Raw genomic sequence first — 25,242 nt, 5'->3', positions numbered from 1 at the left:
AATGCTAATTCTCATTTTCCCACCAGCCTCTTTGAACACCACCTTTTAACAATGAAAGCCCTTTCATAATACCAATTTTATTAAAAATATAAATATATTGCTTGGTAGCTGCTAGGTAGGTGTCCGTTTTCACTCTACTTCTTGAATGCTCTATTAAAAAATGCAAATACACGTTATTTCTCTTACATCTCAAAACTAGCACACATCAAAGCACCCAGGCTAGCTGGCCTTAATCCAAATAAGACTCACCCATAGACTAAACCTCTATTTTAAAAGAAAAGTATTTTCCAAAATATTATGTACATTAATAGCTTCATGACCCCGGTGGGCGGACATTCACGTGTGCAAAGGTCTTTATTCAGTTTGCCCACATGTTAACACTCCATCATTAAAGGTTCAAAGGATTTGATCCACAATCAGAGGATTGCTACTGGCAATGGACGGTTTAAAACCCACCAACTCACCCCATCTGCTGAGATTCCGCTGAGTTCAGATCTAACTCCAGGGGTTTGTTCTGCTCTTCATTACACCCAGGAGAGAATTATGGTGGAGCCCAGAGCAATTTGGTCGTTGCATCAATTGATTCAACAATTTTATGCCTTGCCACAATGGCATTCATCGTATCTGATTACAGGACATAGGTTGATATCCTACATTTTCGCCCTTCAATGGCGGAATGGTCACCCAGCATTCACTGCGGGACAGAATGTGCCCTATTCTCACGACAGCAGTTCCTGGCACATGCGCATTGTTGTATGTGCTTGGAGCGTGCGCATTGCGGTTTGTTTCATGAGCATGCGCAGTGCTGGTCTGTGACTGAAGCTGCTCAGTGCGGTTGAGAAAATGTCGAGTGGAGCAAACTAACAGAGTTAGTGGGTGTGTGAGGAGAAATGGAGCCAGCGCAGTGGGAAGAGAAGCTTTATAAAGACACAGTGCAGGTTGAAGACCCCAACTAAGAAGTTACGGGGTTTGCGGTTGCGGAGAACGGGCCGAAAAAGTCTGGATTTCTCCCTTCGTCAGGCCCGGGGTAACGGCCGCCATCTTTATAGGGGGCAATGTGCAGAAGGGCGCATGCGCGGTCATCCTAGTCTAGGTAACAGGAGGAGAGAATGTTGTGCATTTCTGTCCTGGACTGACAGGGATGGATTTTGGAAACTCTTTTTACAGGAGGTTAGAAGGGGAGGATTTACACACAGCAAACTCAAACCAAGAGAAATGTTTGTCTCTTCTCAATTTATATCCTGGATTGACAGTGATGGATTGTTTGTAAACTCCTTTTTCACAGAATTTTACTGAATCTCACAGTGCTGAAGAGGCCCTTCGGCCCATCGAGTCTGCACTGACACGTGAGAAACACCTGACCCACCTATCTAATCCCATTTACCAGTAATTGGCCCATAGCCTTGATTGTTATGACGTGCCAACTGCTCATCCTGGTACCTTTTAAAGGATGTGAGGCAACCCGCCTCCACCACCCTCCCAGGCAGCTCATTCCAGACAGTCACCAACCTATGGGTAAAAATGTTTTCCCTCACATCCCCCCTAAACCTCCTGCCCCTCACTTTGAACTTATGTTCCCTGGTGACTTACCCTTCAACTAAGGGGAACAGCTGCTCCCTATCCACCCTGTCCATGCCCTTCATAATCTTGTACACCTCAATCAGGTCGCCCCTCAGTCTTCTCTGCTCCAACGAAAACAACCCAAGTCTATCCAACCTCTCTTCATAAACTTAAATGTTTCATCCCAGGCAACATCCTGGTATATTAAATGGGAAGGATCTGCAGATTGGAAACAGAAACCAAACATCACATTAAAATCTGACAGAATGACTTGATTCATCGGAACTTGATATTATCGGCTTCTAAGGGTAAGCATTGAGTTCCAGGTCATTGCCACTCGCTGTGTAAAATTTTTTCCTCACATGCTCCCTGTAGATCTTGCCTCAAATCTTAAATCTGTAATCCCTTAAATCTGTAGTCCTATAATCCTTTTACAATCAGATACTGTAAACAGCTTTTCTTTAACTATGTTATGTAAGCCAATTATAAACTGGTACACCTCTATCAAATCTTCCCTCAATCTACTTTGTTCCAAGGAGAACAACTCCAGTTTCTCCAAACTAACCATACAACTAACATCCCTCATCCCTCAACTCATTCTGGTAAATCTCCTCTGCCCCCTTTCGAGGACCCTCCACATCCTTCACAATGTGTGGTGATCACTGGTTTGCACAGACCCAGATGTTCTGTGTTCGTGTGTGTGACATCATCACACATCGACAATTACACGGTGACATCACCCTGCTCCCTGGGTATTTCCTCAACTGGGAGATTTTTCTCTGACTCCAGTGCTTCTGATATCTTCCCAGCTGCAGGCTCCAACAGAAGTGTTCAACATTGCAAACTCTGAATTTATTTCAGAGCTGAATGTTTTTGACCATTTATCTACAATCTAGACTTTTGTGCAGTGCTCTGTTATCTGTAAGAGGTTTCATGCCTCAGGGGCTGGTGTGACTTCTTTACTGTGGATCTACATCCATGTTCATCCATTCCTCCGTTTCACCTCTGCCCCCCGATCACTTCTCTGCCATTGTCTAACTTCCTCTGTCTCTAGTTATGGGTGTATTTTAGCTCCATTTAGGATTTTACTGTTACTTCTGCCAACAGTGTATAAAGGAAGTTTCCATCGCTCCCCAACCCTGACCATGTGCTGCTGTCTTCCTAGCTTTACCTTCCCATCTTTCATAGTCAGGAATTGTTTTCCTCGCACTATAATCCATTTCTCTTCCACTTCTGAGCTTCTGTTGACCATCAAATTCTGTATAGTTTTTATTCTCTGTAATTCATTCTGCATGGCCTGAAATGTTAGCTCTGTTTCTCTCTCCACAGATACCAGCAAATATTGCCAATCCCCAGTTGCCTGTGGAGAAGATGATGTTTGACCTTCTTGAACCGCTGCAGTCCGTGTGGTGAAGGTGCTCCCACAATGATGTTAGGTAAGGAGTTACAGGTTATTCACCCAGCGATGAGGAAGGAACATTGATATACATCCAAATCACCAACAATAATTTGTATTTATATCGCACTTTTAATGTAAAACAATATTCCAAGGCATTTCACAGAAATGTTGCAAAGCAAGGTTTAACACTGAGCAACATATGGAGATATTAGGGCAGGTGACCAAAAGCTTGGTCAAATGGGTCGGTTTTAAGGAGCATCTTAAAGGAGAGAAAGAGAAGTGGAGAAGTTTAGGGAGGAAATTCCAGAGCTTGTGGCCAAGGCAAATGAAAGAATTGTCACCAACGGTGGAGCGATTAAAATTAGGAATTCTCAGGAGGCCGGAATTAGAGGAGCTGAGATACCTCAGAGGGTTGTGAGGCTGGATTACAGAGATAGGGAGGGTCAGACCCTGGAGGGATTTGAAAATACGGATGAGAAATTTAAAATTTTGCTTCTTATCCTGGAGCCTTTGTAGGTCGGTGAGCACAGGGGTGATGGGTGAACAAGACTTGGTGTGAGTAAGCGCATACGTAGCAGAGTTTTGGATGGCCTCAAGATTACAGGGAGGCTGAATGTGGGAGGCCGGCCGGGAGTGCGTTAGGATAGTTAAGTCTCGAGGTAACAAAGGAATGGATGAGAGTTTCAGCAGCAGATGAGCTGAGACTGGGGTGGAGTCGGGCGATGTTACTGAGGTGGAAATAGGTGATCTTGATGATGATGTGGATATATGGTTGGAAGCTCATCTTGGGGTGAAATATTTCACCATGGTTGTGAACAGTCTAGTTCAGCCTCAGACAGTTGTCAGGAAAGGGATGGAGTCGGTGGATAGGGAGTTGAGTTTGTAGCGGGGACTGAAGACAATGGCTTCAATCTTCTCAATATTTAAATGGAGGAAATTTCTGTATATCCAGTACTGGATGTCAGACAAGCCAGGACGGTGTGTGACTTGGAGGGGAACTTGGAGGTGATGGTCTTCGCATACACCTGTTACCCTGGTCCTAGGTGGTGGAGGTTGAGGGTTTGGGAAGTTTTGTCAAAGTTCTGGTTTAGTTGTAGATCTATAACGAACCTCTCCTCATCCCCTACCTCTCCCACTCCCCTTCTCTCTCTGCCTCTCCCACTCCCCTTCTCTCCCTACCTCTCCCACTCCCCTTCTCTCTCTGCCTCTCCCACTCCCCTTCTCTCCCTACCTCACCCACTCCCCTTCTATCCCTGCCCCTCCAACTCCCCTTCTCTCCCACTCTCCTTCTCTCTCTGCCTCTCCCACTCCCCTTCTCTCCCTGCCTCTCCCACTCCCCTTCTCTCCCTGCCTCTCCCACTTCCCTTCTCTCTCTGCCTCTCCCACTCCCCTTCTCTCCCTGCCTCTCCTTCCCTTCTCTCTCTGTCTCTCCCACTCCCTTTCTCTCTCTGCCTCTCCCACTCCCCTTCTCTCTCTGCCTCTCCTACTCCCCTTGTCTCTCTTTCTCTCTCTGTCACATAGAATTCTCCAGCCCAGCGAGTTGTGGATGCTCCATCATTGAATATATTTCAGGCTGAAATGGGGAGATTTTTGGTCTCCCAGGGAGTCGAGGGATATGGGGAGTGGGCGGGAGAGTGCAGTTGAAGCCCAAATTCAGCCACGATCGTGTTGAATGGTGGAGCAGGCTCGACGGGGTGTCAGGACTTCTCTTGATCACTACTTATGCTCCTAAAGAGACCAGAGTCTTGTGTAGGCCCAGACCGGGTGGCAGGTTCCCTTCCCTGAAGGACATTAGTTGAACCAGTTGGGTTTTTATGACAATCCAGCAGTTTTCATGTTCGAGTTCTGGTTTAGTTGTAGATCTATAACGAACCTCTCCTCATCCCCTACCTCTCCCACTCCCCTTCTCTCTCCGCCTCTCCCACTCCCCTTCTCTCTCTGCCTCTCCCACTCCCCTTCTCTCTCTGCCTCTCCCACTCCCCTTCTATCCCTGCCTTTCCAACTCCCCTTCTCTCCCTGCCTCTCCCACTCCCCTTCTCTCTCTGCCTCTCTCACTCCCCTTCTCTCCCTGCCTCTCCCACTCCCCTTCTCTCCCTGCCTCTCCCACTTCCCTTCTCTCTCTGCCTCTCCCACTCCCCTTCTCTCTCTGCCTCTCCCACTCCCATTCTCTCCCTGCCTCTCCTTCCCTTCTCTCTCTGTCTCTCCCACTCCCCTTCTCTCTCTGCTTCTCCCACTCCCCTTCTCTCTCTGCCTCTCCCACTCCCCTTCTCTCTCTGCCTCTCCTTCCCTTCTCTCTCTGTCTCTCCCACTCCCCTTCTCTCTCTGCCTCTCCTACTCCCCTTGTCTCTCTTTCTCTCTCTGTCACATAGAATTCTCCAGCCCAGCGAGTTGTGGATGCTCCATCATTGAATATATTTCAGGCTGAGATGGGGAGATTTTTGGTCTCTCAGGGAGTCGAGGGATATGGGGAGTGGGTGGGAAAGTGCAGTTGAAGCCCAAATTCAGCCACAATCGTATTGAATGGTGGATCAGGCTCGACGGGGTGTCAGGACTTCTCTTGATCACTACCTATGCTCCTAAAAGAGACCAGAGCCTTGCGTAGGCCCAGACTGGGTGGCAGGTTCCCTTCCCTGAAGGACATTAGTGAACCAGTTGGGTTTTTATGACAATCCAGCAGTTTTCATGGTCACTTTTTCCTCGTGCCGGCCCCACAAATTCCCAGATTCATTCAGCTCAATTTCACAACCTGCCTTTGTGTTTTTGTGGGTTCTCTCTCACTCCCTTTTTTCTGTTTTAAATCAATTTCACAGGGGATTAGAAGGGGAGGATTTACAGTCGGGAAACTGAAACCAAACATCACATCAGGATCTGACGGAGTCGCCCTATTGAACATGGACGGACAAAGCACCGTTCACAGTGGGGAGATACCGTGGAAATGTGGGGATTGTGGAATGGGATTCAGATTCCCGTCTGAGCTGGAAACTCATCGGCGCAGTCACACTGGGGAGAGACCGTTCACCTGCTTCGTATGTGGGAAGGGATTCGCTCGATCGTCCAGCCTGCTGAGACACCAGCGAGTTCACACTGGGGAGAAGCCGTTCACCTGTCCCGAGTGTGGGCAGGAGTTCACCCGATCATCAGGGCTGCATCAACACCAGCAACTTCACACAGGGGAGAGACCATTCACCTGCTCTGAGTGTGGGATGGGATTCAGTCAATTATCGCATCTGCTGACACACCAGCGAGTTCACACTGACAAGAGACCTTTTAAATGCCCAGACTGTGGAAAATGCTACAAAAGTTCCGGGAACCTGATGTACCATCAACGTGTTCACACTGACGAGAGGCCGTTCAGGTGCTCTCACTGTGGGACTGGGTTCAGGGAATCATCTCAACTCACTGTACACCAGTGAACTCACACTGGGGAGAGACCGTTCACCTGCTCCAAGTGTGTGAAGGGATTCACTCGGTGATCCAGGCTGCTGAGACACCAGCAAGTTCACAAGTAACTCAGAACATTGATTAGATTTTGCTGTTAGTCACATCCAGGACTGAACCATGTACATTGGGGTCTGTTTCTGCTGATGTTAGTAAATTTCAGCCCAGTTATAGGTGTTAATATTAAAAAAGTATATCATATGATAAAGTCAAATAAATCAGCTTTGTATGAAATACAGTGAGTTGTATCTTTTTAGTGGCTCTAACACAAGTTAGTTCATGTTGAAGGACCCTCCCTCTCTCCTGCCTTCTCCACCCTCACCTCCAACAACAAGTGTGAGGAGCTCATGGAGCTTCTTTGTCACTCAGATTGAGACAATCCGATCAGCTGCCTCTGCTGCTTATCTCCCTTTCACTAGCCCACCGGGACAAACTGTCTGTAAAGATCCCCCTTGTCTGAACCCTGAACTCGCATCTTCCTCCAGTTTCTCTCTCATCTCCCCTCCTGCCCTCTCAGTGCTCATCTTGTCCATGAGACCCACCTCCTGCCCCATCGATCCTGTTCCCACTAAACTGCTGATTATCTAATTTCTCCATGTAGCTGATATTATTAATGGTTCTCTCTCTCTCCTGGGACTGTCCCTCTTCACCTTTCAATGCATCGTCATCACCCATCCTAAAAAAACCTCTGATCCCCCATTGTCTTCACAAACTACTGCCCCATCTCCAACCTCCCTTTCCTCTCCAATGTCCTTGTACTTGGTGTCCCCCAAGGATCTATCCTTGGCCCCTCCTATTTCTCATCTCCATGCTGCCACTCGGTGACATCATCCAGAAGCACCGTGTTAGTTTTCACATGTACACTGACAACACCCAGCTCTACCTCACCAACATCCCTCTCCATTCCTCCACTGTTACTAAATTATCAAACTGCTTATCTCACATCCAGTACTGGATAAGCAGAAATTTCCACCAATTAAAAATTGGGAAGACCAAAGCCATTGTCTTCGGTCACCACTACAAATTCCGTTCCCTAACTACCGAGTCCATCCCTCTCCCTGGGAACTGTCTGAGGCTGAACCACACTGTTCACAATCTTGGTGTCATATTTGACTCCAAGATGAGTTTCTGACCACATATCCACACCATCACTAACACCAGATATTTCAATCTCCATAACATCGCCTGTCTCCACCCCACCCCCAGCTGATCTGCTGCTCAAACTCTCATCCATGTCTGTGTTACCTTTAGACCTGATGATTCCAATACATTCCTGGCCGGGCTCTCACATTCACCCTGTCCCACACGGAATCATGAGATCATCAAAAACTCTGTGCCTGTGTGTTCTCACCTCAAATTACGTTCACCCATCACCCCTGTGCTCATTGACCCACATTGGCTCCTGGTCAAGCAATGTCTCCATTTTAAAATTGCATACTTGTTTCAAATCCCTCCATGGCCTCATACCTCTCTATCTGTCTAATCTGCAGTACTACAACCCTCCTAGATTTCAGCACTCATCCTCCTGGCCTCTTTGGCATCCCTGATTTTAATTACTCCACCACTGATGGCCGTGCCTAGGTGTGAAGCTTTGAAATTCTCTCCCTCAACTTCTCCACCCCTCCACCTCTCTCTCCTGATTAAAGATGTTGGTTAAAATCTACCTCTTCAATCACGGCTTTGTCCATTGGCCCTAATATCTCCCTATGTGACTTGTCAGTTTTTTCTTTATGAAACTCCTCTGAAGCACCTTGGGATGTTTTATTTTAGTTGTTCCTGTTTCTTGACAGCCAGTTTGTGCACAGTAAGATTCCACAAACAGCAATCAGACCAACTGATTAATCTACATTTTTTGATGGTATTAGTTAAAGCACAAATGTTGGTCCCACTGCACCAGGAGAACTCCCCTGTGGACAGGATGTGGAGTTGTTGAGCTCTCCTGAGTTGAGAGTGGAGCTGATTGAGCTGTCAGGCCTGCAGTGTACCTTGAAGAACCGCTGTCTGGGATCTTTCCCCTTAATTCACTGACTCCCAGCTGAAGTTGTTTCTGCAGTTAAACAGTTAACTTTGAATATCAATCCCAATTTAACCTTTGGAGCAAAATGTGCAACTTTAAATCAGCTGTAAAAGAGAAAGATAATTCACGCTAATGCATTTGGGGAGGGCAAACAAAGCTGGAGAATACACAATAAACAGGAGAATATTGGGAGGGGTAGAGAAAGTGAGAGACCTTGGAGTCCATGTCCACAGGTCCCTGAAGGTGGCAGAACAGGTGGATCAGGTGGTAAAGAAAGCATATATTTATCAGAACTCACCATACACCAGCACATTCACACTGGGGAGAGGCCATTCACCTGTACGGAGTGTGGGAAGGGATTCACTCAGTTATCCAGCCTGCTGAGACACGAACAAACTCACACTGAGGGGAGGCCATTCAGCTGCTCCGAGTGTGGCAAGAGATTTACTCAGTCATCCCACCTCCAGACACATCAACAAATTCACACTGATTAGAGACCTTTTAAACGTCCAGACTGTGAGAAGTGCTTTAAAAGTTCCAGTGAACTGATGCACCATGAACGTGTTCACACTGACGAGAGACAGTTCAGGTGCTCTCACTGTGGGACTGGGTTCAGATGGTCATCTCAACTCACTGTACACCAGCGAATTCACACTGGAGAGAGGCCGTTCACATGCTCCGAGTGTGGGGAAGGGATTCACTCAGTCACTAACCTGCTGAGACACCAGCGAGTTCACAATTAACAAGGGATTGGAGTTTGCTGCGAATCTCATCCCCAGGTCTGAACCATGTTGATTGGGGTCTGTTTCTGCTGATGTTAATAAACTCCAGCCCAGTTATAGGGGTTTATACTCTGGATAACAATCAGATGAATCAGATTTGTGTTAAACACATGGTGTATTGAGTGTTTTTTTTAATATCACTAACACAAATTAGTTCCTTTTGAACATAGGAACATGTCTCAGGACATTGGGACAGCAATGAACAAACTCAGGGGAATATTGGATACTGAGTCAAAACAACATTATATTCTTTCTCCATGTGACCTGTCTAAGAATTCTCTCATCAAACAGACCATCAACATGAGAGGAGTTGACATTTTCAGTTATTCCAAGAGGAAATTAGAGGCTGTAATTATCCAGGGATGTTGTTCTGAAATTTTACAACCTCCCACTGTCAACAAAGCTGGCAATAGACAGCTCATTGTTCTAATTGTGTTGTAGCCTCTCCCAGATTTTGTTCAATGTAGATTTAATGTTCGGAGAAAAGGGTGAGATTGGATGGTCAAAACCGCTCACAGGCTATGGAGGGTGATGTTGACTTGAATGTGCCAAAAACAGTGTTCTTCACAGGCACCAATACTTTATCCCCAGTATTAGTCACTTTGGTCGGTGTTGTCCACCTGATAGGACAGGATGTGTCCTCATGTGTCTGTTTGTATGAGTGCGGGTGTGTCCCTGAATGTGGAAGTGAGTGTAAATGTGTATGGGTGTGGAGAGGATGTCTGAGTCTGTGAGACAGACAGAGAATGTGTGTGTGGGTCTCTGTGTGTGGTTGTCTGTGCTGCTTCTCATTAGCTATAACACAAACCTTCCTCTCCAAGCAGACAACAAGGCTCCTGAGAATCCCATCCAGTGATGTGAATGGTACGATTCGGAGATCTTACATCCAGGGTGAAACCACAGACTGACCGTGTGCTGTGTAAAACCTGACACCTACACAACCAGGCCCCACTTCTCCCGGAGCAACATGAAGTGTCTGCTGCTTTCCAGATCCATTCTTTTCCCCTCACTATTATCCTCAGGTAGTTCACAAATTCCTTTTGTACATCATCCTCCAACATGCCTATGGTTTCCACTTTAAATATTTCCATCGGTCTTTTTCAGACAGCAATGGGATTGCTGCTATCACAGCAATCAGTTCTGAAATACTGTCCCTCTGATCATTAGGCTTCCTGGAGTAATACACTGATCCAGATCTTCCCACCTAACACAAATCCATATCCCCATCTGAGTTCCAGATTTTAATGTGATTGTCTAATATAGAAAACATATATCATTTAACCCATTTAAACCTGATTCAGCACACCCCCTCCACACACACTACAAGAGGTTGTCTTTGAGATCAGTTGTTCCTTTGTAATCTGGGTTGTTCTGAATGATGACAATATGAACCTTCTTCCTAACCTGTCCTAACCCTTAAAAGGGGGGAATGTGCCATTAACACATACATGCTTCAAGTTAATAATTCTGCTTTGTCCGACTGACATGGTTAATTACAGAAGGATTAGGGTATGGTCGAATGGACAGATGTCCAACAAGGTCATAAGGGGACTTCTTATTAATGTCGGGATTACAAGGTTAGACATTTTTACATTGATTTTTTTAACAATTTGCTGATTTTTGATGGAAAGGGAGACAGTGAGAAGGAGCTGGAAAGTCGGGAATGTCAGAGGAAGTGCATTTGTGGTGTGGGGTGGGAGGGGAATAACAGAGGAACCAGCTATGGGTGAAGACCATTTCTACATAGGCATGAACGTACAGGATCGAAATTATAAACAAGGGCACACGGTTCATTCTGTAATCATGATCAATGCTGTAATGTCTACAAAATACTCCAAACGTACGGGAGAAACTTGTATCGATGAGATGTCTTTGGAGCTCTCCTGTATCTGCATATTCGTCATTAAACTTGCTCTTCCATCACACAGCTGACTCATGCCGAGTGTTTTAGATACTCCACAGCACCCGACTGTCGGTTTGTTATGTTACACTGGGTAATGCTTTGTTCACATCTGACCGATATTAGTGGAATCAAAGGAACAACTGATTATAAATGTTACTTTATTGCATCTACACAACTACAAACAATAATCTCACACCCTTCTGCCCACTGGGGACCCTGCGGCGATGGCTGGTCGAGAGATATCCTCAAGTTCCTAGCACCAGTGGCCAAGCCAGTCCATAGGTGAAGTCTGAATTCGACTGGAAGGTCCCCGCTTTTATAGTATGGTATAAACAAAGGACTTATCTTGTTTGCTACATTCTTTCTTGAGTTAGTCATGGCCATCTGGTGTTTGCAAACATTAGACAGATTATACTATATTAACCCATGAGTATCATTCGGAGACTGTGGCAATCCGCAGATTCCCACACGGTTTATTCACTGAAACCAGGGACTCTCCTTGTTCTAATGGTGACATTCCCTATCTGCCCGGTTATTTCTTGAAGTCAGTCAGCCCTTGAATTGTTTGTACATTGTTTCATCATGTCCCACCCAGCTGGCCACCAGTGCAGAGGCATTGGAGGAGGATGGTTTCGTCCACGTTGTTCGAGGCTGTGGACAGGTTGAGAAGGACACTGAGTGAGTTTTCCTTTGTCACATTCACATCGGGTGTCATTGGTGACTTTGGGAAGAGCTGTTTCGATACCGTGACAGGGACAGAGATCTTACTGGAGGGATTTAAACATGGAGTTCTGGGAAATGTAAGCATGGATTTGGGAGGTGATCAGGACTTTGGAGAGTGAAGGGAGGTTGGAGCTGGAGCAGGTGTTTAATCGGATAGTGGGGTCAAGTGTTGGTTTTATTGAGGACAGATGATGATGGCAGATTTGAAGGAGAGATGGACAGTACCAGGAAAGAGAGAACTGTTAAAAATATCAGTGAACTTGTGGAAATTGGGTGATCAGCAGTTTAGAGGGAATAGGGTCAATGGAACAGGTGGTGAATCTCATAGACAAGTTGAGCACTGAAAGGGCTTGTGGGGAGATGGGAGAGAAACTAAAGAAAGATGTGGGTTCAGGGTTCAGATAAGGGTGAGCGTTAGAGGCAGTTTGTCCCGGTGGGCTAGTGGGATGGAGGGAAGCAGCAGAGGCAGCTGATCGGATTGTCTCAATCTTAGTGACAAAGAAGCTCCATGAGCTCCTCACACTTGTTGTTGGAGGTGAAGATGGAGGAGACAGAGGAGCGGGAGAGCCCTCAAAAGGAACTAATGTCTTAGGGATAGTAAAAAAAATTAACGTCATATATTTAATAGAAAGCTAATTTATTTTATTTTTATCCAGAATATTAACACCTCCAACTGGGCTGGAGTTTACTAACATCAGCAGAAACAGTCCCCAATGTACATGGTTCAGTTTAAGATCACTGTTGTTACTCATGAACCTGCTGGTGTCTCAGCAGGTTGGATGACTGAGTGAATCCTTTCCCACACTCAAAGCAGGTGAACGGTCTCTCCCCAGTGTGAACTCGCTGGTGTTTCAGGAGGTTGGATGACTGAGTAAATCCCTTCTCACACACGGAGCAGGTGAAAGGCCTCTCCCCAGTGTGAACTCGCTGGTGAGTCAACAGATGGGATGAATCAGTGAATCCCTTCCCACATTCTGAACAGGTGAAATGCCTCTCTCCAGTGTGACCATGCAGGATGGATGACTGAGTGAATCCCTTCCCACGGTTGGAACAGATAAATGGCTTCTCCCCAGTGTGAATTCGTTGGTGCACAGTCAGATGAGATGACCGCCTGAACCCAGTCCCACAGTAAGAGCAGCTGAACAGTCTCTCGTCAGTGTGAACACGTTGATGGGACATCAGTTCCCAGGAACTGTTGTAGCACTTCCAATAGTCCAAGCATTTAAAAGGTCTCTCGTCAGTGTGAACTCGCTGGTGTTTCAGTAGGTAGGATGAACGAGTGAATCCCTTCCCACACTCGGAGCAGATGAACGGTCTCTCTGCTGTTTGACTGCACCGATGTCTTTCCATGCAATTTAATCCCTTCCCACAGTCCCCACATTTCCACGGTTTCTCCCTGTTGGGACGGCATTTATGTCCTGCCAGATTAGATGATTGGCTGAAGCCTTGTCCACACACACAACACGTGTACAGTTTCTCCCCACTGTGAACGATGCTTTTTCCTTCCATGTTCAAAATCCGATGATATTCAGACTACGATAAACTGTGCAACTCCATCAGATCCTGATGTGATGTTTGGTTTCAGTTTCCTGACTGCAAATCCTCTCCTTCTAATATCCTGTGGAATTGATTTAAAACAGAAAGAGGGAGTGAGAGAGAACCCACAAAAACACAAAGACAGGTTGTGAAACTGAGCTGAATGGATCTGGGAATTTGTGGGGCCGGCACTAGGAAAAAGTTACCATGAAAGATGCTGGATTGTCACAAAAACTCAACTGGTTCACTAAGGTCCACCAGAGAAAGGACCTTCTACACAGTCTGTGCCCATAAATTCCAAAATTGTGCCTGAACACTAAGGTCTAGGTCATAGGAGCAGGAGTCCTAACACTGACTCCTAGGGAAATCCACTTTCAACCTTCCTCCATTCTGAAAAATCATTACTCTCTGTTTCCTGTCACTCAGTTAATTTTGTACCCATGTTGCTGCTGCCCATTTTGTTCTATGAGCTATAACTTTGCTCACAAGTCTGTTATGTGGCACTTTACCTAATGCCATTTGGAAGAACATGTACACCACATTAACAGCATTACCCTCATCAACCACACTGTTAACTCTTGAAAAACCTTAAGCAAGTTAGTTTAACATGATTTTCCCTTAACAAACTTGTGCTGGCTTTCCTGAATTAGCCCACATTTGCTTAATTGTCTATTAATTTTGTCCAGAATTATCACTTCCAATGCTAAACTGACTGGTCTGGTAGTTGCTGGGCTTAACATTACACCCTTTTTGATTTGCAATTCTCCTGTCCTCTGTCACCACTCATGGGTCTGAAGAAGATTGGAATAACATGGTCAGTGCCGGCACAATTTTCACTCTGAATTCCCTCAGTATCCTTGGATACATCTCATCCAATCCTGGTGCCTTGTCAACTTTATCAGACAACCTATATAATACCTTCTCCTTATCAATATTAAACACCACAAGTGTTTGAACTCCCTCCTCTTTAACCATGACCTGTGCAGCATCATCTTCTTTGGTAAAGACAGATGCCAAATATTCATTTATACCTCATCCATACCCCCTGTCCCAATGGGTAAATCACCTTTGCTTAAATCCCTAACCAGCCCCTTTCTCCTTTTACCGGCCTGTTACTAGGTATAAGCCAGAGAAAGCGTTTTGATTTCCTTCCATGTTAGCTGCCAGTCTCTTCTCATACTCTCTCTTTGCTTCTCTTACTTGCTTTTTCCAATTTCTCTCTGAATATTCTTTCTTTATCCTGTCTCTCAGTTGTATTAGCCACCTGATATCTCTGTTAGCAGACTTATTCATCTTCATCTCTTCTCTTATTTAATGAGCTGTGGATATGTTAGCCATACCATCCTCATTTGTAAGAATATGTCATTACTATGTCTGATCTATTTCCTCTTTAAGGCAGCCCATTCCTCAATTACAGTTTCTCCTGCCAACCTTTGATTCCACTTTACTGGGTCAGATCCATTCTCACCCTATTGAAGTTGGCTTTCCCCAGTTAATTATTCTTTCTCCTACAAGTAACCCTTGCCCACAGAAAGACAGGCCAACTGTTTACCTTCCAGATTTAAAGGCCGATGATATTCAGGTCCTCACGAATCGAGTGGCTCTGCCAGATCTGAATTGATGTTTGATTTGAGTTTCCCATCTGTCAACCCTCCACTTCTAAGATCCAGTATCAGAAATTTACAAAAACACTAACCATCAGTCCAAGATAGAAATTGAGAAGAGACAAACATTTCTCTTGGTTTGAGTTAGTTGTGTGTAAATCCTCCCCTTCTAACCCCCTGTAAAAGGAGTTTCCAAAATCCATCCCTGTCAGTCCAGGATAGAAAAATCACAACATTCTCTCCTCCTACCTGGACCATGATGGCAGCGCATGCGCCCTGCTGCACATTGCCCCCTATAAAGATGGCGGTTGTTAACTGGGGCCTGTCTCCGAGAGGAGATGCGGGTCAGAATTGTCTCCTCTCCATTCGGTGTAACCGCAGGACCGGTAGCTTCTTATTCAAGATTTCAGACCTTCACAGGGTCTTCATGAAGCCTCCCCGTCCACTCCGCCGCCTCCATCCCTCCCCCACTCACCGGCTCCTTTTACTCGCCTGTGTTCGCCATTTCTTAGCGTCTTCCACCAGCTCCAGGTACCGATGGTACTGCGCATGCTCCAGTCAGAGATCGCAATGCGCATGTACCAGTCACTGCCAGCTACTGCGCGTGCGCGAGGACCGCCTGTCGTTAGGATAGAGCACATTCTGCCCCCCCACTGAATCCTGGGTAAACGTACCGCCATTGAACGGCCTTTTCTGATAAGATAATTATGTTTTATTATCCGATGATGATTGGCGCCATAGGGCCAATATATAATATTATGAATATTGATATGGCAACCATAGTGCACGGCCCCTCCATCATAGTTATGTCCTGGGTGTAATTAACAACAGAACCAACCCTGACAGTTAGATCTGAACTCACTGGAGTCTCAGCAGTGGCGCAGACAAGTGATTTTTCTTCTCATACTCTGACTACTGAAACTCTGTCTTGTCAGTTGGAATGTAGCAATTATGGATCTAATCCTTTGACCTTCTAAAACTGGAGTGTTAGCAGGTGGGCAGTGAGCAAAGGGTTGCATACATGAAGTATCTGAATGGTCTCCCACAGGTATGACTGTGCTGCTGTGTCAGAAAATGGAATAATGAGGTGAATCCATTTCCACATTCAGCTGGTGTGATTTCATGGTGTGATTTTGCAACATGAGTTTCAGCTCACACTGGGATCTCAAACCCTTCTGAGAATGAGATTTACATTCTCAACCACAGTTAGAGAAAGGTGGTGCTGTAAATCTGAAATAAAAAAAACAAAATATTTGAATTTTCAGCAGATCTGGCAGTGTCTGTGGAGAGTGAAAGATGTATATAAATTTCAGGGCTGTGACTTTCCATCAGAACTACACTGCATCAGTGAGCAGACTTGAAAACTTAACTCTATTTCTCAATTCACAGATTCTCCTGGATGTGCTGAGTATTTCCATGATTCTCTGCTTTTATCTCTGATTGAAGAAGTTGCATATGAATTGTGTATTAGATTTATTGATGACTAACGTATATTTATTCTCAACCATCTACAAGTGGAAAACTCTTCCACTTGTCTACCCTGTCAACCCCTTTCATTATCTTAAAGGCCTAAGTCAGGTCATCCCTCACTTTCTTTTCCAGAGAAAAACTTTTCAATCCGTTAAATCTGTGAATTTGACATATTTTCCAATTCTGGCATCATTCCAGTAAATGTTTTTGCACCGTCCCCAGTGCTTCGCTCCTTCCTCTAATATGGAGACAGAGCTAATCTGAGCATCAAAGTCACATTGTCCCAAATTCCTGTATGTTGTAAGGATCATTATGACAGTGGGAGAGGGGACTGTGGTTTCGAGCTGTTATTCACCATCCCCTGTTTCAACCATTCTCCCATTAGCTGAAAATAAGATTAGATGAAATGAGCAGATCTAATGAGCCAGTCTGTGACATAATGAATCAATTACAAAGTTGTCTCTCAGCCTTACAGTGAAGCAGAGGGTATTTTTCATTCTAAATTTGCTAATTATACCATTAAGAATACCTGTCAGAGAATGACTACATTTCAGCATGGGGCCAGTGTAAAGCTCATTTAACATGATGACCAAGCAGTGAAGAGGTGAATTTGTAATTCACATGCACCTTGTTTGTGCATTTCCCATATTAATAGTTGCACTGAGTCTGTTGTTCTCCATCTTGATATGTTCAAGAGGGAAATCCATAAATATTTGGGCACTAAGGGATATGGTGATAGGATGGGAAAGTGGAGTTGAGCTGGAAGAACATTGAATGGTGGAGCAGGCTCAAGGGGCCTTTTAGTCCAACTCTGCTCCTATTTCTTGTGTTCTTATGAACATCAGTGTGAATCATTTCCATTCAAGCACAGCAGATGCAGCAGCACCCATCCATCTCCTCCCTTCCCTCATTCCAGGGCCCAAAACACTTTCCAAGGGGCACAGTGATTTACTGGTACTTCTTGCTATTTAGTATTGTCTATTCACTGATCACAGTGTGGTTTTCTCTACATTGAGGAGATTAAATCCCAATTGGGTAACTGCTTTGTGGAACATCACCTTTCAGTCTCCAAGTGTGACCCTGAGGTTCTGGTCATTTACCAGTTTAATCTCCACCTACTCCCACTCTGACCTCGGCCTCCTGCACTGTTCCAATGAAGCTCAATGGAAGCTCGAGGAACAGCAGCCCATCTTTCATTGGACACTTTACATCCTTCTGAACTCAACCTTCATTTTGACAATTTCAGATCATAACCACTGCTCCCATTTTTTCTGACAGTAGGTGCTGGTAATGGTTCTTCTTTTACCATTTATCTCTCCTCTGGGCCTGTGTTGTTTCTCCACTTGTCCCATTAGTTTATTTCCTTGTCTCATTATCACCCAATGCTGCCTTGCACCATCATCCCCTTTGTCATTTAATCACGAGTTCAGGCTCGGACAAGGGGGATCTTTAGAGATAGTTTGTCCCGGTGGGCTAGTGGAAGGGAGGGAAGCAGCAGAGGCAGATTATCAGATTGTCTCAATCTTAGTGACAAAGAAGCTCCATGAGCTCCTCGCACTTGTTGCTGGAGGTGAGGATGGAGGAGACAGGGGAGAGGGAGAGCCCTTCCAAAGGAACTAACTTGTGCTAGAGATATCAAAACGACTCAACTGTTCATCACGAAGCTGATTTATTCCAATTTTATACAGAATCTGTAACTGGGCTGGAGTTTAACATCAAAAAGGAACTAACTTGTTAAAAATAGTAAAAAGGTTCAACGCATTGTGTTTAACACAATGCTGATTTATTTGACTTTTATCTAAGTGGGCTGGAGTTTATTAGTGTCTACTGAAACACACTATAATGAACATACTTCAGTCCTGAATGTTATTAAGAGCAAAATCCCATCACGACAGTTACTTGTGAACTTGCTGGTGTCTTAGCCGGTGGGATGACTGACTGAATCCCTTCCCACATTCGGAGCAGGTAAATGGCCTTTCTCCAGTGTGAACTCTCTGGTGTCTCAGCAGGCTGGATGACTCACTGAATCCCTTCCCACATTCAGAGCAGGTAAATGGCCTCTCTCCAGTGTGAACTCTCTGGTGTCTCAGCAGGATGGATGACTGACTGAATCCCTTCCCACATTCGGAGCAGGTAAATGGCCTATCTCCAGTGTGAACTCTCTGGTGCAGCAGCAGGTTGGATGACTGAATGAATCCCTTCCCACATTCGGAACAGGTAAATGGCCTCTCTCCAGTGTGAATTCTCTGGTGTCTGAGCCGGTTGGATGACCAACTGAATCCCTTCCCACATTCGGAGCAGGTAAATGGCCTCTCTCCAGTGTGAACTCTCTGGTGCAGCAGCAGGCTGGATGACTGACTGAATACCTTCCCACATTCGGAGCAGGTAAATGGCCTCTCTCCAGCGTGAACACTCTGGTGTCTCAGCAGGCTGGATGACTGACTGAATCCCTTCCAACATTCGGAGCAGGTAAATGGCCTTTCTCCAGCGTGAACTCTCTGGTGTCTCAGCAGGCTGGATGACTGACTGAATACCTTCCCACACCTGGAACAGGTGAACGGTCTCTCTCCAGTGTGGACTCGCTGGTGTGCGATGAGTTCAGATGATCGTCTGAACCCAGTCCCACAGTGAGAGCACCTGAACGGTCTTTCGTCAGCGTGAACACGTTGATGGGACTTTAGTTCCACAGAACTTTTGAAGCACGTCTCACACTGTGGGCATTTAAAGTGTCTCTCATCTGTGTTAACTCGCTGGTGTCCCATGAGGTTGGCTAATTGAGTGAATCCCTTCCCACGCTCAGAGCAAGTGAATGGTCTCTCCCCAGTGTGAGTGCACCAATGAGTTCCCAGTTCCAATGGGGATTTGAATCTCTTCCCACAGTCCCCACATTTCCATGGTTTCTCACCATTGTGACTGCATTTATGCTCCGTCAGGTCAGATGATCGGCTGAAGCCTCGTCCACACACAGAACACGTGTACGGTGTCTCCCCATTCTGAACAGTGCTTTTTTCTTCCATGTTCAAAATCTGAAGATACTCAGTTTAAGATGAATTAGGCGACTCCATCAGATCCTGATGTGTTGTTTGGTTTCAGTTTCCCGACTGCAAATCCTCCCCTTCTAATAACCTGTGAAATTGATTTAAAACAGAAAAAGGGAGTGAGAGAGAACCCACAAAAACATAAAGGCAGGTTGTGAAATTGAGCTGAACGAATCTGGTAATTTGTGGGGCCGGCACTGGGAAAAAGTGACCATGAAAACTGCTGGATCGTGATAAAAACCCAACTGGTTCACTAATGTCCATCAGGGGAGGGAACCTGCCACCCGGTCTGGGCCAACACAAGACTCTGGCCTCCATAAAAACATACGAAATAGGAACAAGAGAAGTCCTAACACCCCATCGAGCCTGCTCCACCATTCAATACAATCGTGGCTGAATTTGGGTTTCAACTCCACTTTCCTGCCCACTTCCCATATCCCTCGACTCCCTGAGAGATCGAAAATCTCTCCTCCTCAGCCGGAAATATACTCAATGATGGAGCATCCAGAACTCGCTGGGCTGGAGAATTCAATGTGAGAGAGAGAGTAAGAGAGAGAGGAGTGGGAGAGACAGAGAGAGAAGGTTACTAAACAAAGCACAGGATGTCAATAAACAGAATTCAAGTGCATGGGATTGGGGTAATATCCTGTTATAGATTGAGAATTGGTGAACAGACAGAAAACAGAGTTGGAATAAATGTCTCATTCTCAGGATGACAGGCAGTTATTTGTGGGATACTGCAAGGATCAATGCTTGGCCCACAGCCATTCACAAACTATACAAATGATTTGAAGGCACTCATTTAAGCAGCACCTAAATTTTCACATTCTCATCCTTGTTTTCCTCCATGGTTGTGATCATTCCTATCTCTGTAACCTCCTCCAGCCTCACAATACCCCCTGAGATATCTGCTCTTCTCGAATTCGAGAATTACTGATTTTAATAATTCCATCACTGGTTGCCATTCTGTCAGTTTCCAAGACTCTAGAATTGCCTTCCTAAATCTCTCTGCCTCTCTACCTCATTTGCATCCTTTAAAATATTCCTTCAGACCGACCTCTTTGACCAAATTATTGGCCACCTGCCCGAGTATCTCCTTGGTTTCTAACATTTCTGTGAAATGTCTTGGTAAACTATATAATAATAAATGTGTGATATAAACACAAATTGATATTTCTCCAAATCAACAACAACAATGTCCCTTCCTCATCACTGGGTGAATAACCTGTAGCTCCTTAACTAACAGCATTGTGCGAGCACCTTCACCACACGGACTTAATTAGTAATGGGTTGAAAGGTTATGGGGTGAGGGAGGGAAATTGGAGTTGAGGCCAAAATGAGATCAGCCATGATCGTAATGAATGGCGGGGCAGGCTCGAGGGGCTGAATTGCCCACTCCTGCTCCTAGTTCTTATGTTCAAGGATCTATGGACATGCACACCGAGGGTCTGTACTTCCCGGGTCCTACCATTCATCATATACTCCCTTGCCTAGTTAGTCCTCCCGAAATGCATCACCTCACACTTTTTGGGATTAAATTCCATTTTCCAGTGTACTGCCCATCTGACTAGCCCGTCTATATTGTCCTGTAGTCTAAGGGTTTCCTCCTCGCTATTTACCACACTAGTGATTTTTTTGTGTTACCTGTGAACTTACTGATCATACCTCCTACATTCATGTCTACATCATTAATGTCCACTAAAAACAACAAGGGATCCAGCACCCAACCCTGCAGTATGCCACTGGATACAGGCTTCCAGTCACAAAACCAACCTTTGACCATCACCCTCTGCCTCCTGACACTGAGCTAATTCTGGATCCAATTTGCCAAATTGCCCTGGATCACATGGGCTCTTACCTTCTGGACCTGTCTCCCATGCCAGACCTTGTCAAAAGCCTTAGAGAATTCCATGTGGATTATATCAATTGAACTGCCCTCATCTACACACCTCGTCACCTTCTCGAAAAATTCAATCAAATTTGTTAGACATGATCTCTCACTGACAAAGCCATGCTGACTATCCTTGATTAGTTCTTGCCTCTCCACGTGGGGATTAATTCTGTCCCTCAGAACATTTCCAAAGGTTTCCCTACCACTGATGTTGGACTCACTGGCCTATTAGCTCCCTGGTTTATCCCCACCATTCTTCTTTAATAATGGTACCACATTAGCTGTCCTCTGGTCCTCTGGTACTTCTCTTGTGACCAGAGAGGATTTGAAAATTAATGTCAGGGCCCCTGCAATCTCCTCCCTTGCCTCCCACAGCACCTGGGATACATTTCATCTGGGCCTGGGGATTAATACACTTTTAAGGCCCAATAAAACCGTTAATACCTCCTCCCTCTCAATATTCATCTGTTCAAGTATATCACAGTCCCCCTCCCTGATTTCTATATCTACATCATCCTTCTGTATAGTTACTCCAGATGCAAAGTACTCATTTAAAACCTCATCTATATCTTCCAGCTCCTCACACAGATTGCCATTTTGGTCCCTGATGGGCCCTAATCTTTCCCTGGTTATCCTCTTGCCCTGAATATACTTATAAAATGCCTTTGGATTTTAACTTATTTCACCCAGCTGTGTTTTTCATGCCCCCTCTTCGGCTTCCTAATTTCTTTTTTAAGTAACCCCCTGCACTTTCTCTACCCATCAAGGGCTCCTGCTGTTTTGAGCCCTCGGTATGTACCATAAGCTTCCCTTTTTTCCCCCCTTATCTAATCCTGTCAATTCCTCAACATCCCATTTTCTCTGGACTTGTTGGTCCTTTGTGGGAAAATGTTGGTCCTGCACACTATTTCCTTTTTGAATGACTCCCACTGCTCTGATGTTGATTTTCCTACAAGTAGCTGCTCCCAGTCCACTTTGGCCAGGTCCTGTCTTATCATATTGAAATTGGCCTTCCCCCAATTCAAAACACTTATTTTCGATCCATCTTCGTCCTTTTCCATAACTACTTAAATCTTACTGAGTTATGGTCATTATCACTGAACTGTTCCCCCAGTGACACTTCTACAACTTGCCCAGATTTGTTCTCTAAAAGAAGGTCCAGCACCTCTCTTGTAGGACTTTCTATGTGCTGGCTTAAAAATCTCTCCTGGATACATTTGAAGAATTCAGCCCCCTCAAAGTTTTCACACTTTGTCTATCCCAGTTAATATTGGGGAAGTTGAAATCCGACTATTATTACTCTATTATTTTGACACTTCTGAGATTTGCCTACATATCTGCCCTTCTATCTCTCCCTGACTGTTTGGGGGTCTATAGTATGCTCACAACAATGTGATTGCCCCCTTTTTGTTTTTAAGTTCTACCTATACAGCCTGATTTAACAGCAGCTCACACTTACACTGAAGATGTTCAAGGTAAAATACTGTCTTTCCCTTTTAATGTATTCCAGTGCCGTGCCAGGGTATACAATTCCGTTCGCATAGATTTATGCAAAAAGAAATTCTAACATACCGCAAGATTCCCCACACCTTTTAAAGCACTTCTCACACTCTGGTCATTTAAAAGGTGTGTTGTCAGTGTGAATGTGGTGTCCCAGGTGGGATGATGTCCTGAAGCTCTTACCACACTGTGAGCAACTGAACAGCCTCTCGCCAGTGTGAATTCAATGTGTTTCAGCAGGTCAGTCCAAAGAGACAAACATTTCTCTTGGTTTGAGTTTGCTGTGTGTAAATCCTCCCCTTCTAACCCCCTGTAAAAGGAGTTTCAAAACACTTGGTATAAACTGGGCTCCGGGAGTTTCTAATCCGGGTTTAGAGTCCTACACCGGGTGTTTGTGAATCCTCCCAGTCCACCCTCCGGCTCCATTCCTCTCCTGCACTCGGCCCTTTCTCACCCGCTGAACTTTAAATTCCACCGCAACAAAAACAAAAATACCTGGAAAAACTCAGCAGGTCTGACAGCCTCTGCTGAGCGGAACACAGTTAACGTCTCGAGTCCATATGACCCTTCAACAGAACTAAGTAAAAATAGAAGAGAGGTGAAATATAAGCTGGTTTAAGGGGAGGTGGGGGGGGGAACAAGTTGAGCTGGATAGAGGGCCAGTGATAGGTGGAGATAACCAAAAGATGTCACAGACAAAAGGTCAAAGAGGTGTTGAAGGTGGTGATATTATCTAAGGAATGTGCTAATTGAGGGTAGAAAGCAGGACGAGCAAGGTACAGATAGCCCTAGTTGGGGTGGGGGGAAGGAATTGAAATAGGCTAAAAGGTAGAGATAAAACAATGGATGGAAATACATTTAAAAATAATGGAAATAGGTGGGGAAAGAAAAATCTATCAATTATTGGAAAAAAATTCACCGCCTTCATCCTGGTCCCCCGCCCACACTGCGCATGCTCCGTTCCCAGCAGGTTCCGCCCCACTCACTCCGATTGGCTGAGGACCTGCTGCTCCCTCTCGGTCATCCAATCCCTCCCCTTCTTCCTATTGGGCCGGAGCTGCCGCCAATCATTTTGAGTCGGAACATGCGCAGTCCGTGGAGACAGACGGTAAGTGAGGTCGAGCGAGCGGATTTAAAATGCGGGTTTAACAAAGACGGAGTGCGGATGCAGAACCGAAAATAAACCCGTGAACAGAGATAGGGCTGACGGGTGAATTTGGAAGCTTCATAAACTCACGGTGTCGGCCCCAAACCCTCAATAAGGACCCACCGGTCCCAGGTTTGCTCGGAGCTGCGGGAGAAAGGCCCGAGTTAACGGCCGCCATCTTTATAGGGGGAATGTGGGGATTGGCGCATGCGCGGCCGCCATCTTGATTGGCCAATATGCTACAGGGCGCATGCGCGGCGGCCATCCTCACGGGGACAATGAGCAACAGCCCGAGGGAGACGTTCATAAAATGTGTGTTCACCAGGAGTTTTAGATCAGCAGCAATAGAATTATAAACCCACAGTCACTCAGCAGCACAGAATTTAAGTATTGCTGAAAAAGGGAGACATATTTGCTGATATTTCATGTTGCACTCCTCTGGACAGATGCAAGAAAAACAAATTTCTCAGCGAACAACAATTTATGCTGCACGAGGAATGGGTGTTGACTGGTTTGGCCAGTCAGCTCTGATTGGTCAAGGCATTACCATGGAGAATGCACCAAAGAGCTATCATCCTCCATGCTTTTGTTTAATTCAACAAACGGCCCCATCCCTGGACATGCACCTTCTGTCTGCAGTGGACAGTTCCCTGTGTATGGATACATGCAGCTTCTAGCAAGCATAAGTGAGCCCCATTATGAGCCCGACTGATAATCTTTGAAATTTGATGTTCTTGCGTCTGTCCTGATGAGTACAAGATAAAAGGTTTTGACAGAATGTCTCTTTTTTTAGCAATACTCAAGTGTCTTAAAGGGGGAAAATGTGGTCGACAGAGGGAGTGGTGCAGGTAGAGAATTTCAGAGTTTGGGAATGAGGGAACTTAAGGCAGGATCATTAATGCTGGAGCGATTAAAATGGAGAATGTACAAGCTATCAGAATTCGAGCAGTGCAGATATCTCAGAGGGTTGTAGGGCTGGAGGAGATTACAGAGATAAGGAAGGGCGAGGCTATGGAGGGATTTGAAAACAAGGATGAGAATTTTAAAATCAAGTTGTTGCTTGACCGGGATCCAAGACAGGTCAGGAAGCAAATGGGTGACAGAGGAACAGGACTTGCTACGAGTGAAGACGTGGACAGCAGACTTTTGGATGGCTTCACATTTACGGAGAGTAGAATGTGGGAGACCAGCCAGGAGTGTGTTGGGATAGTCGTTCAAGTCTGGAGGTAACAAT

General features: G+C 45.4%; 1 protein-coding gene and 1 long non-coding RNA gene across 2 annotated transcripts in view; one reads left to right on the top strand and one right to left on the bottom strand.

Moving 5' to 3' along the window:
- The first annotated feature begins 1,529 nt into the window (after positions 1-1,529).
- LOC144673828 (uncharacterized) lies at positions 1,530-6,050 on the top strand. Its single transcript, XR_013574432.1, has 3 exons — positions 1,530-1,868; positions 2,890-2,996; positions 5,770-6,050. It is a non-coding gene; the product is annotated as an uncharacterized LOC144673828 (long non-coding RNA).
- A 6,516-nt stretch (positions 6,051-12,566) lies between these two features.
- Positions 12,567-25,242, bottom strand: part of LOC144673827 (uncharacterized) — a 64,654-nt gene continuing 51,978 nt past the window's right edge. The window contains 2 exon segments of the mRNA XM_078535480.1: positions 12,567-13,152; positions 18,332-19,123. Coding sequence (XP_078391606.1) covers positions 12,567-13,152; positions 18,332-19,123 — 1,378 coding nt within the window.

The sequence above is a fragment of the Cetorhinus maximus genome, unplaced genomic scaffold (genome assembly GCF_964194155.1).
Source record: "Cetorhinus maximus unplaced genomic scaffold, sCetMax3.hap1.1 HAP1_SCAFFOLD_487, whole genome shotgun sequence".
Taxonomy (NCBI): Eukaryota; Metazoa; Chordata; class Chondrichthyes; order Lamniformes; family Cetorhinidae; genus Cetorhinus; species Cetorhinus maximus.
Note: the sequence above shows the minus strand (reverse complement) of the source record. Positions and strands in the feature narration are given on the sequence as shown.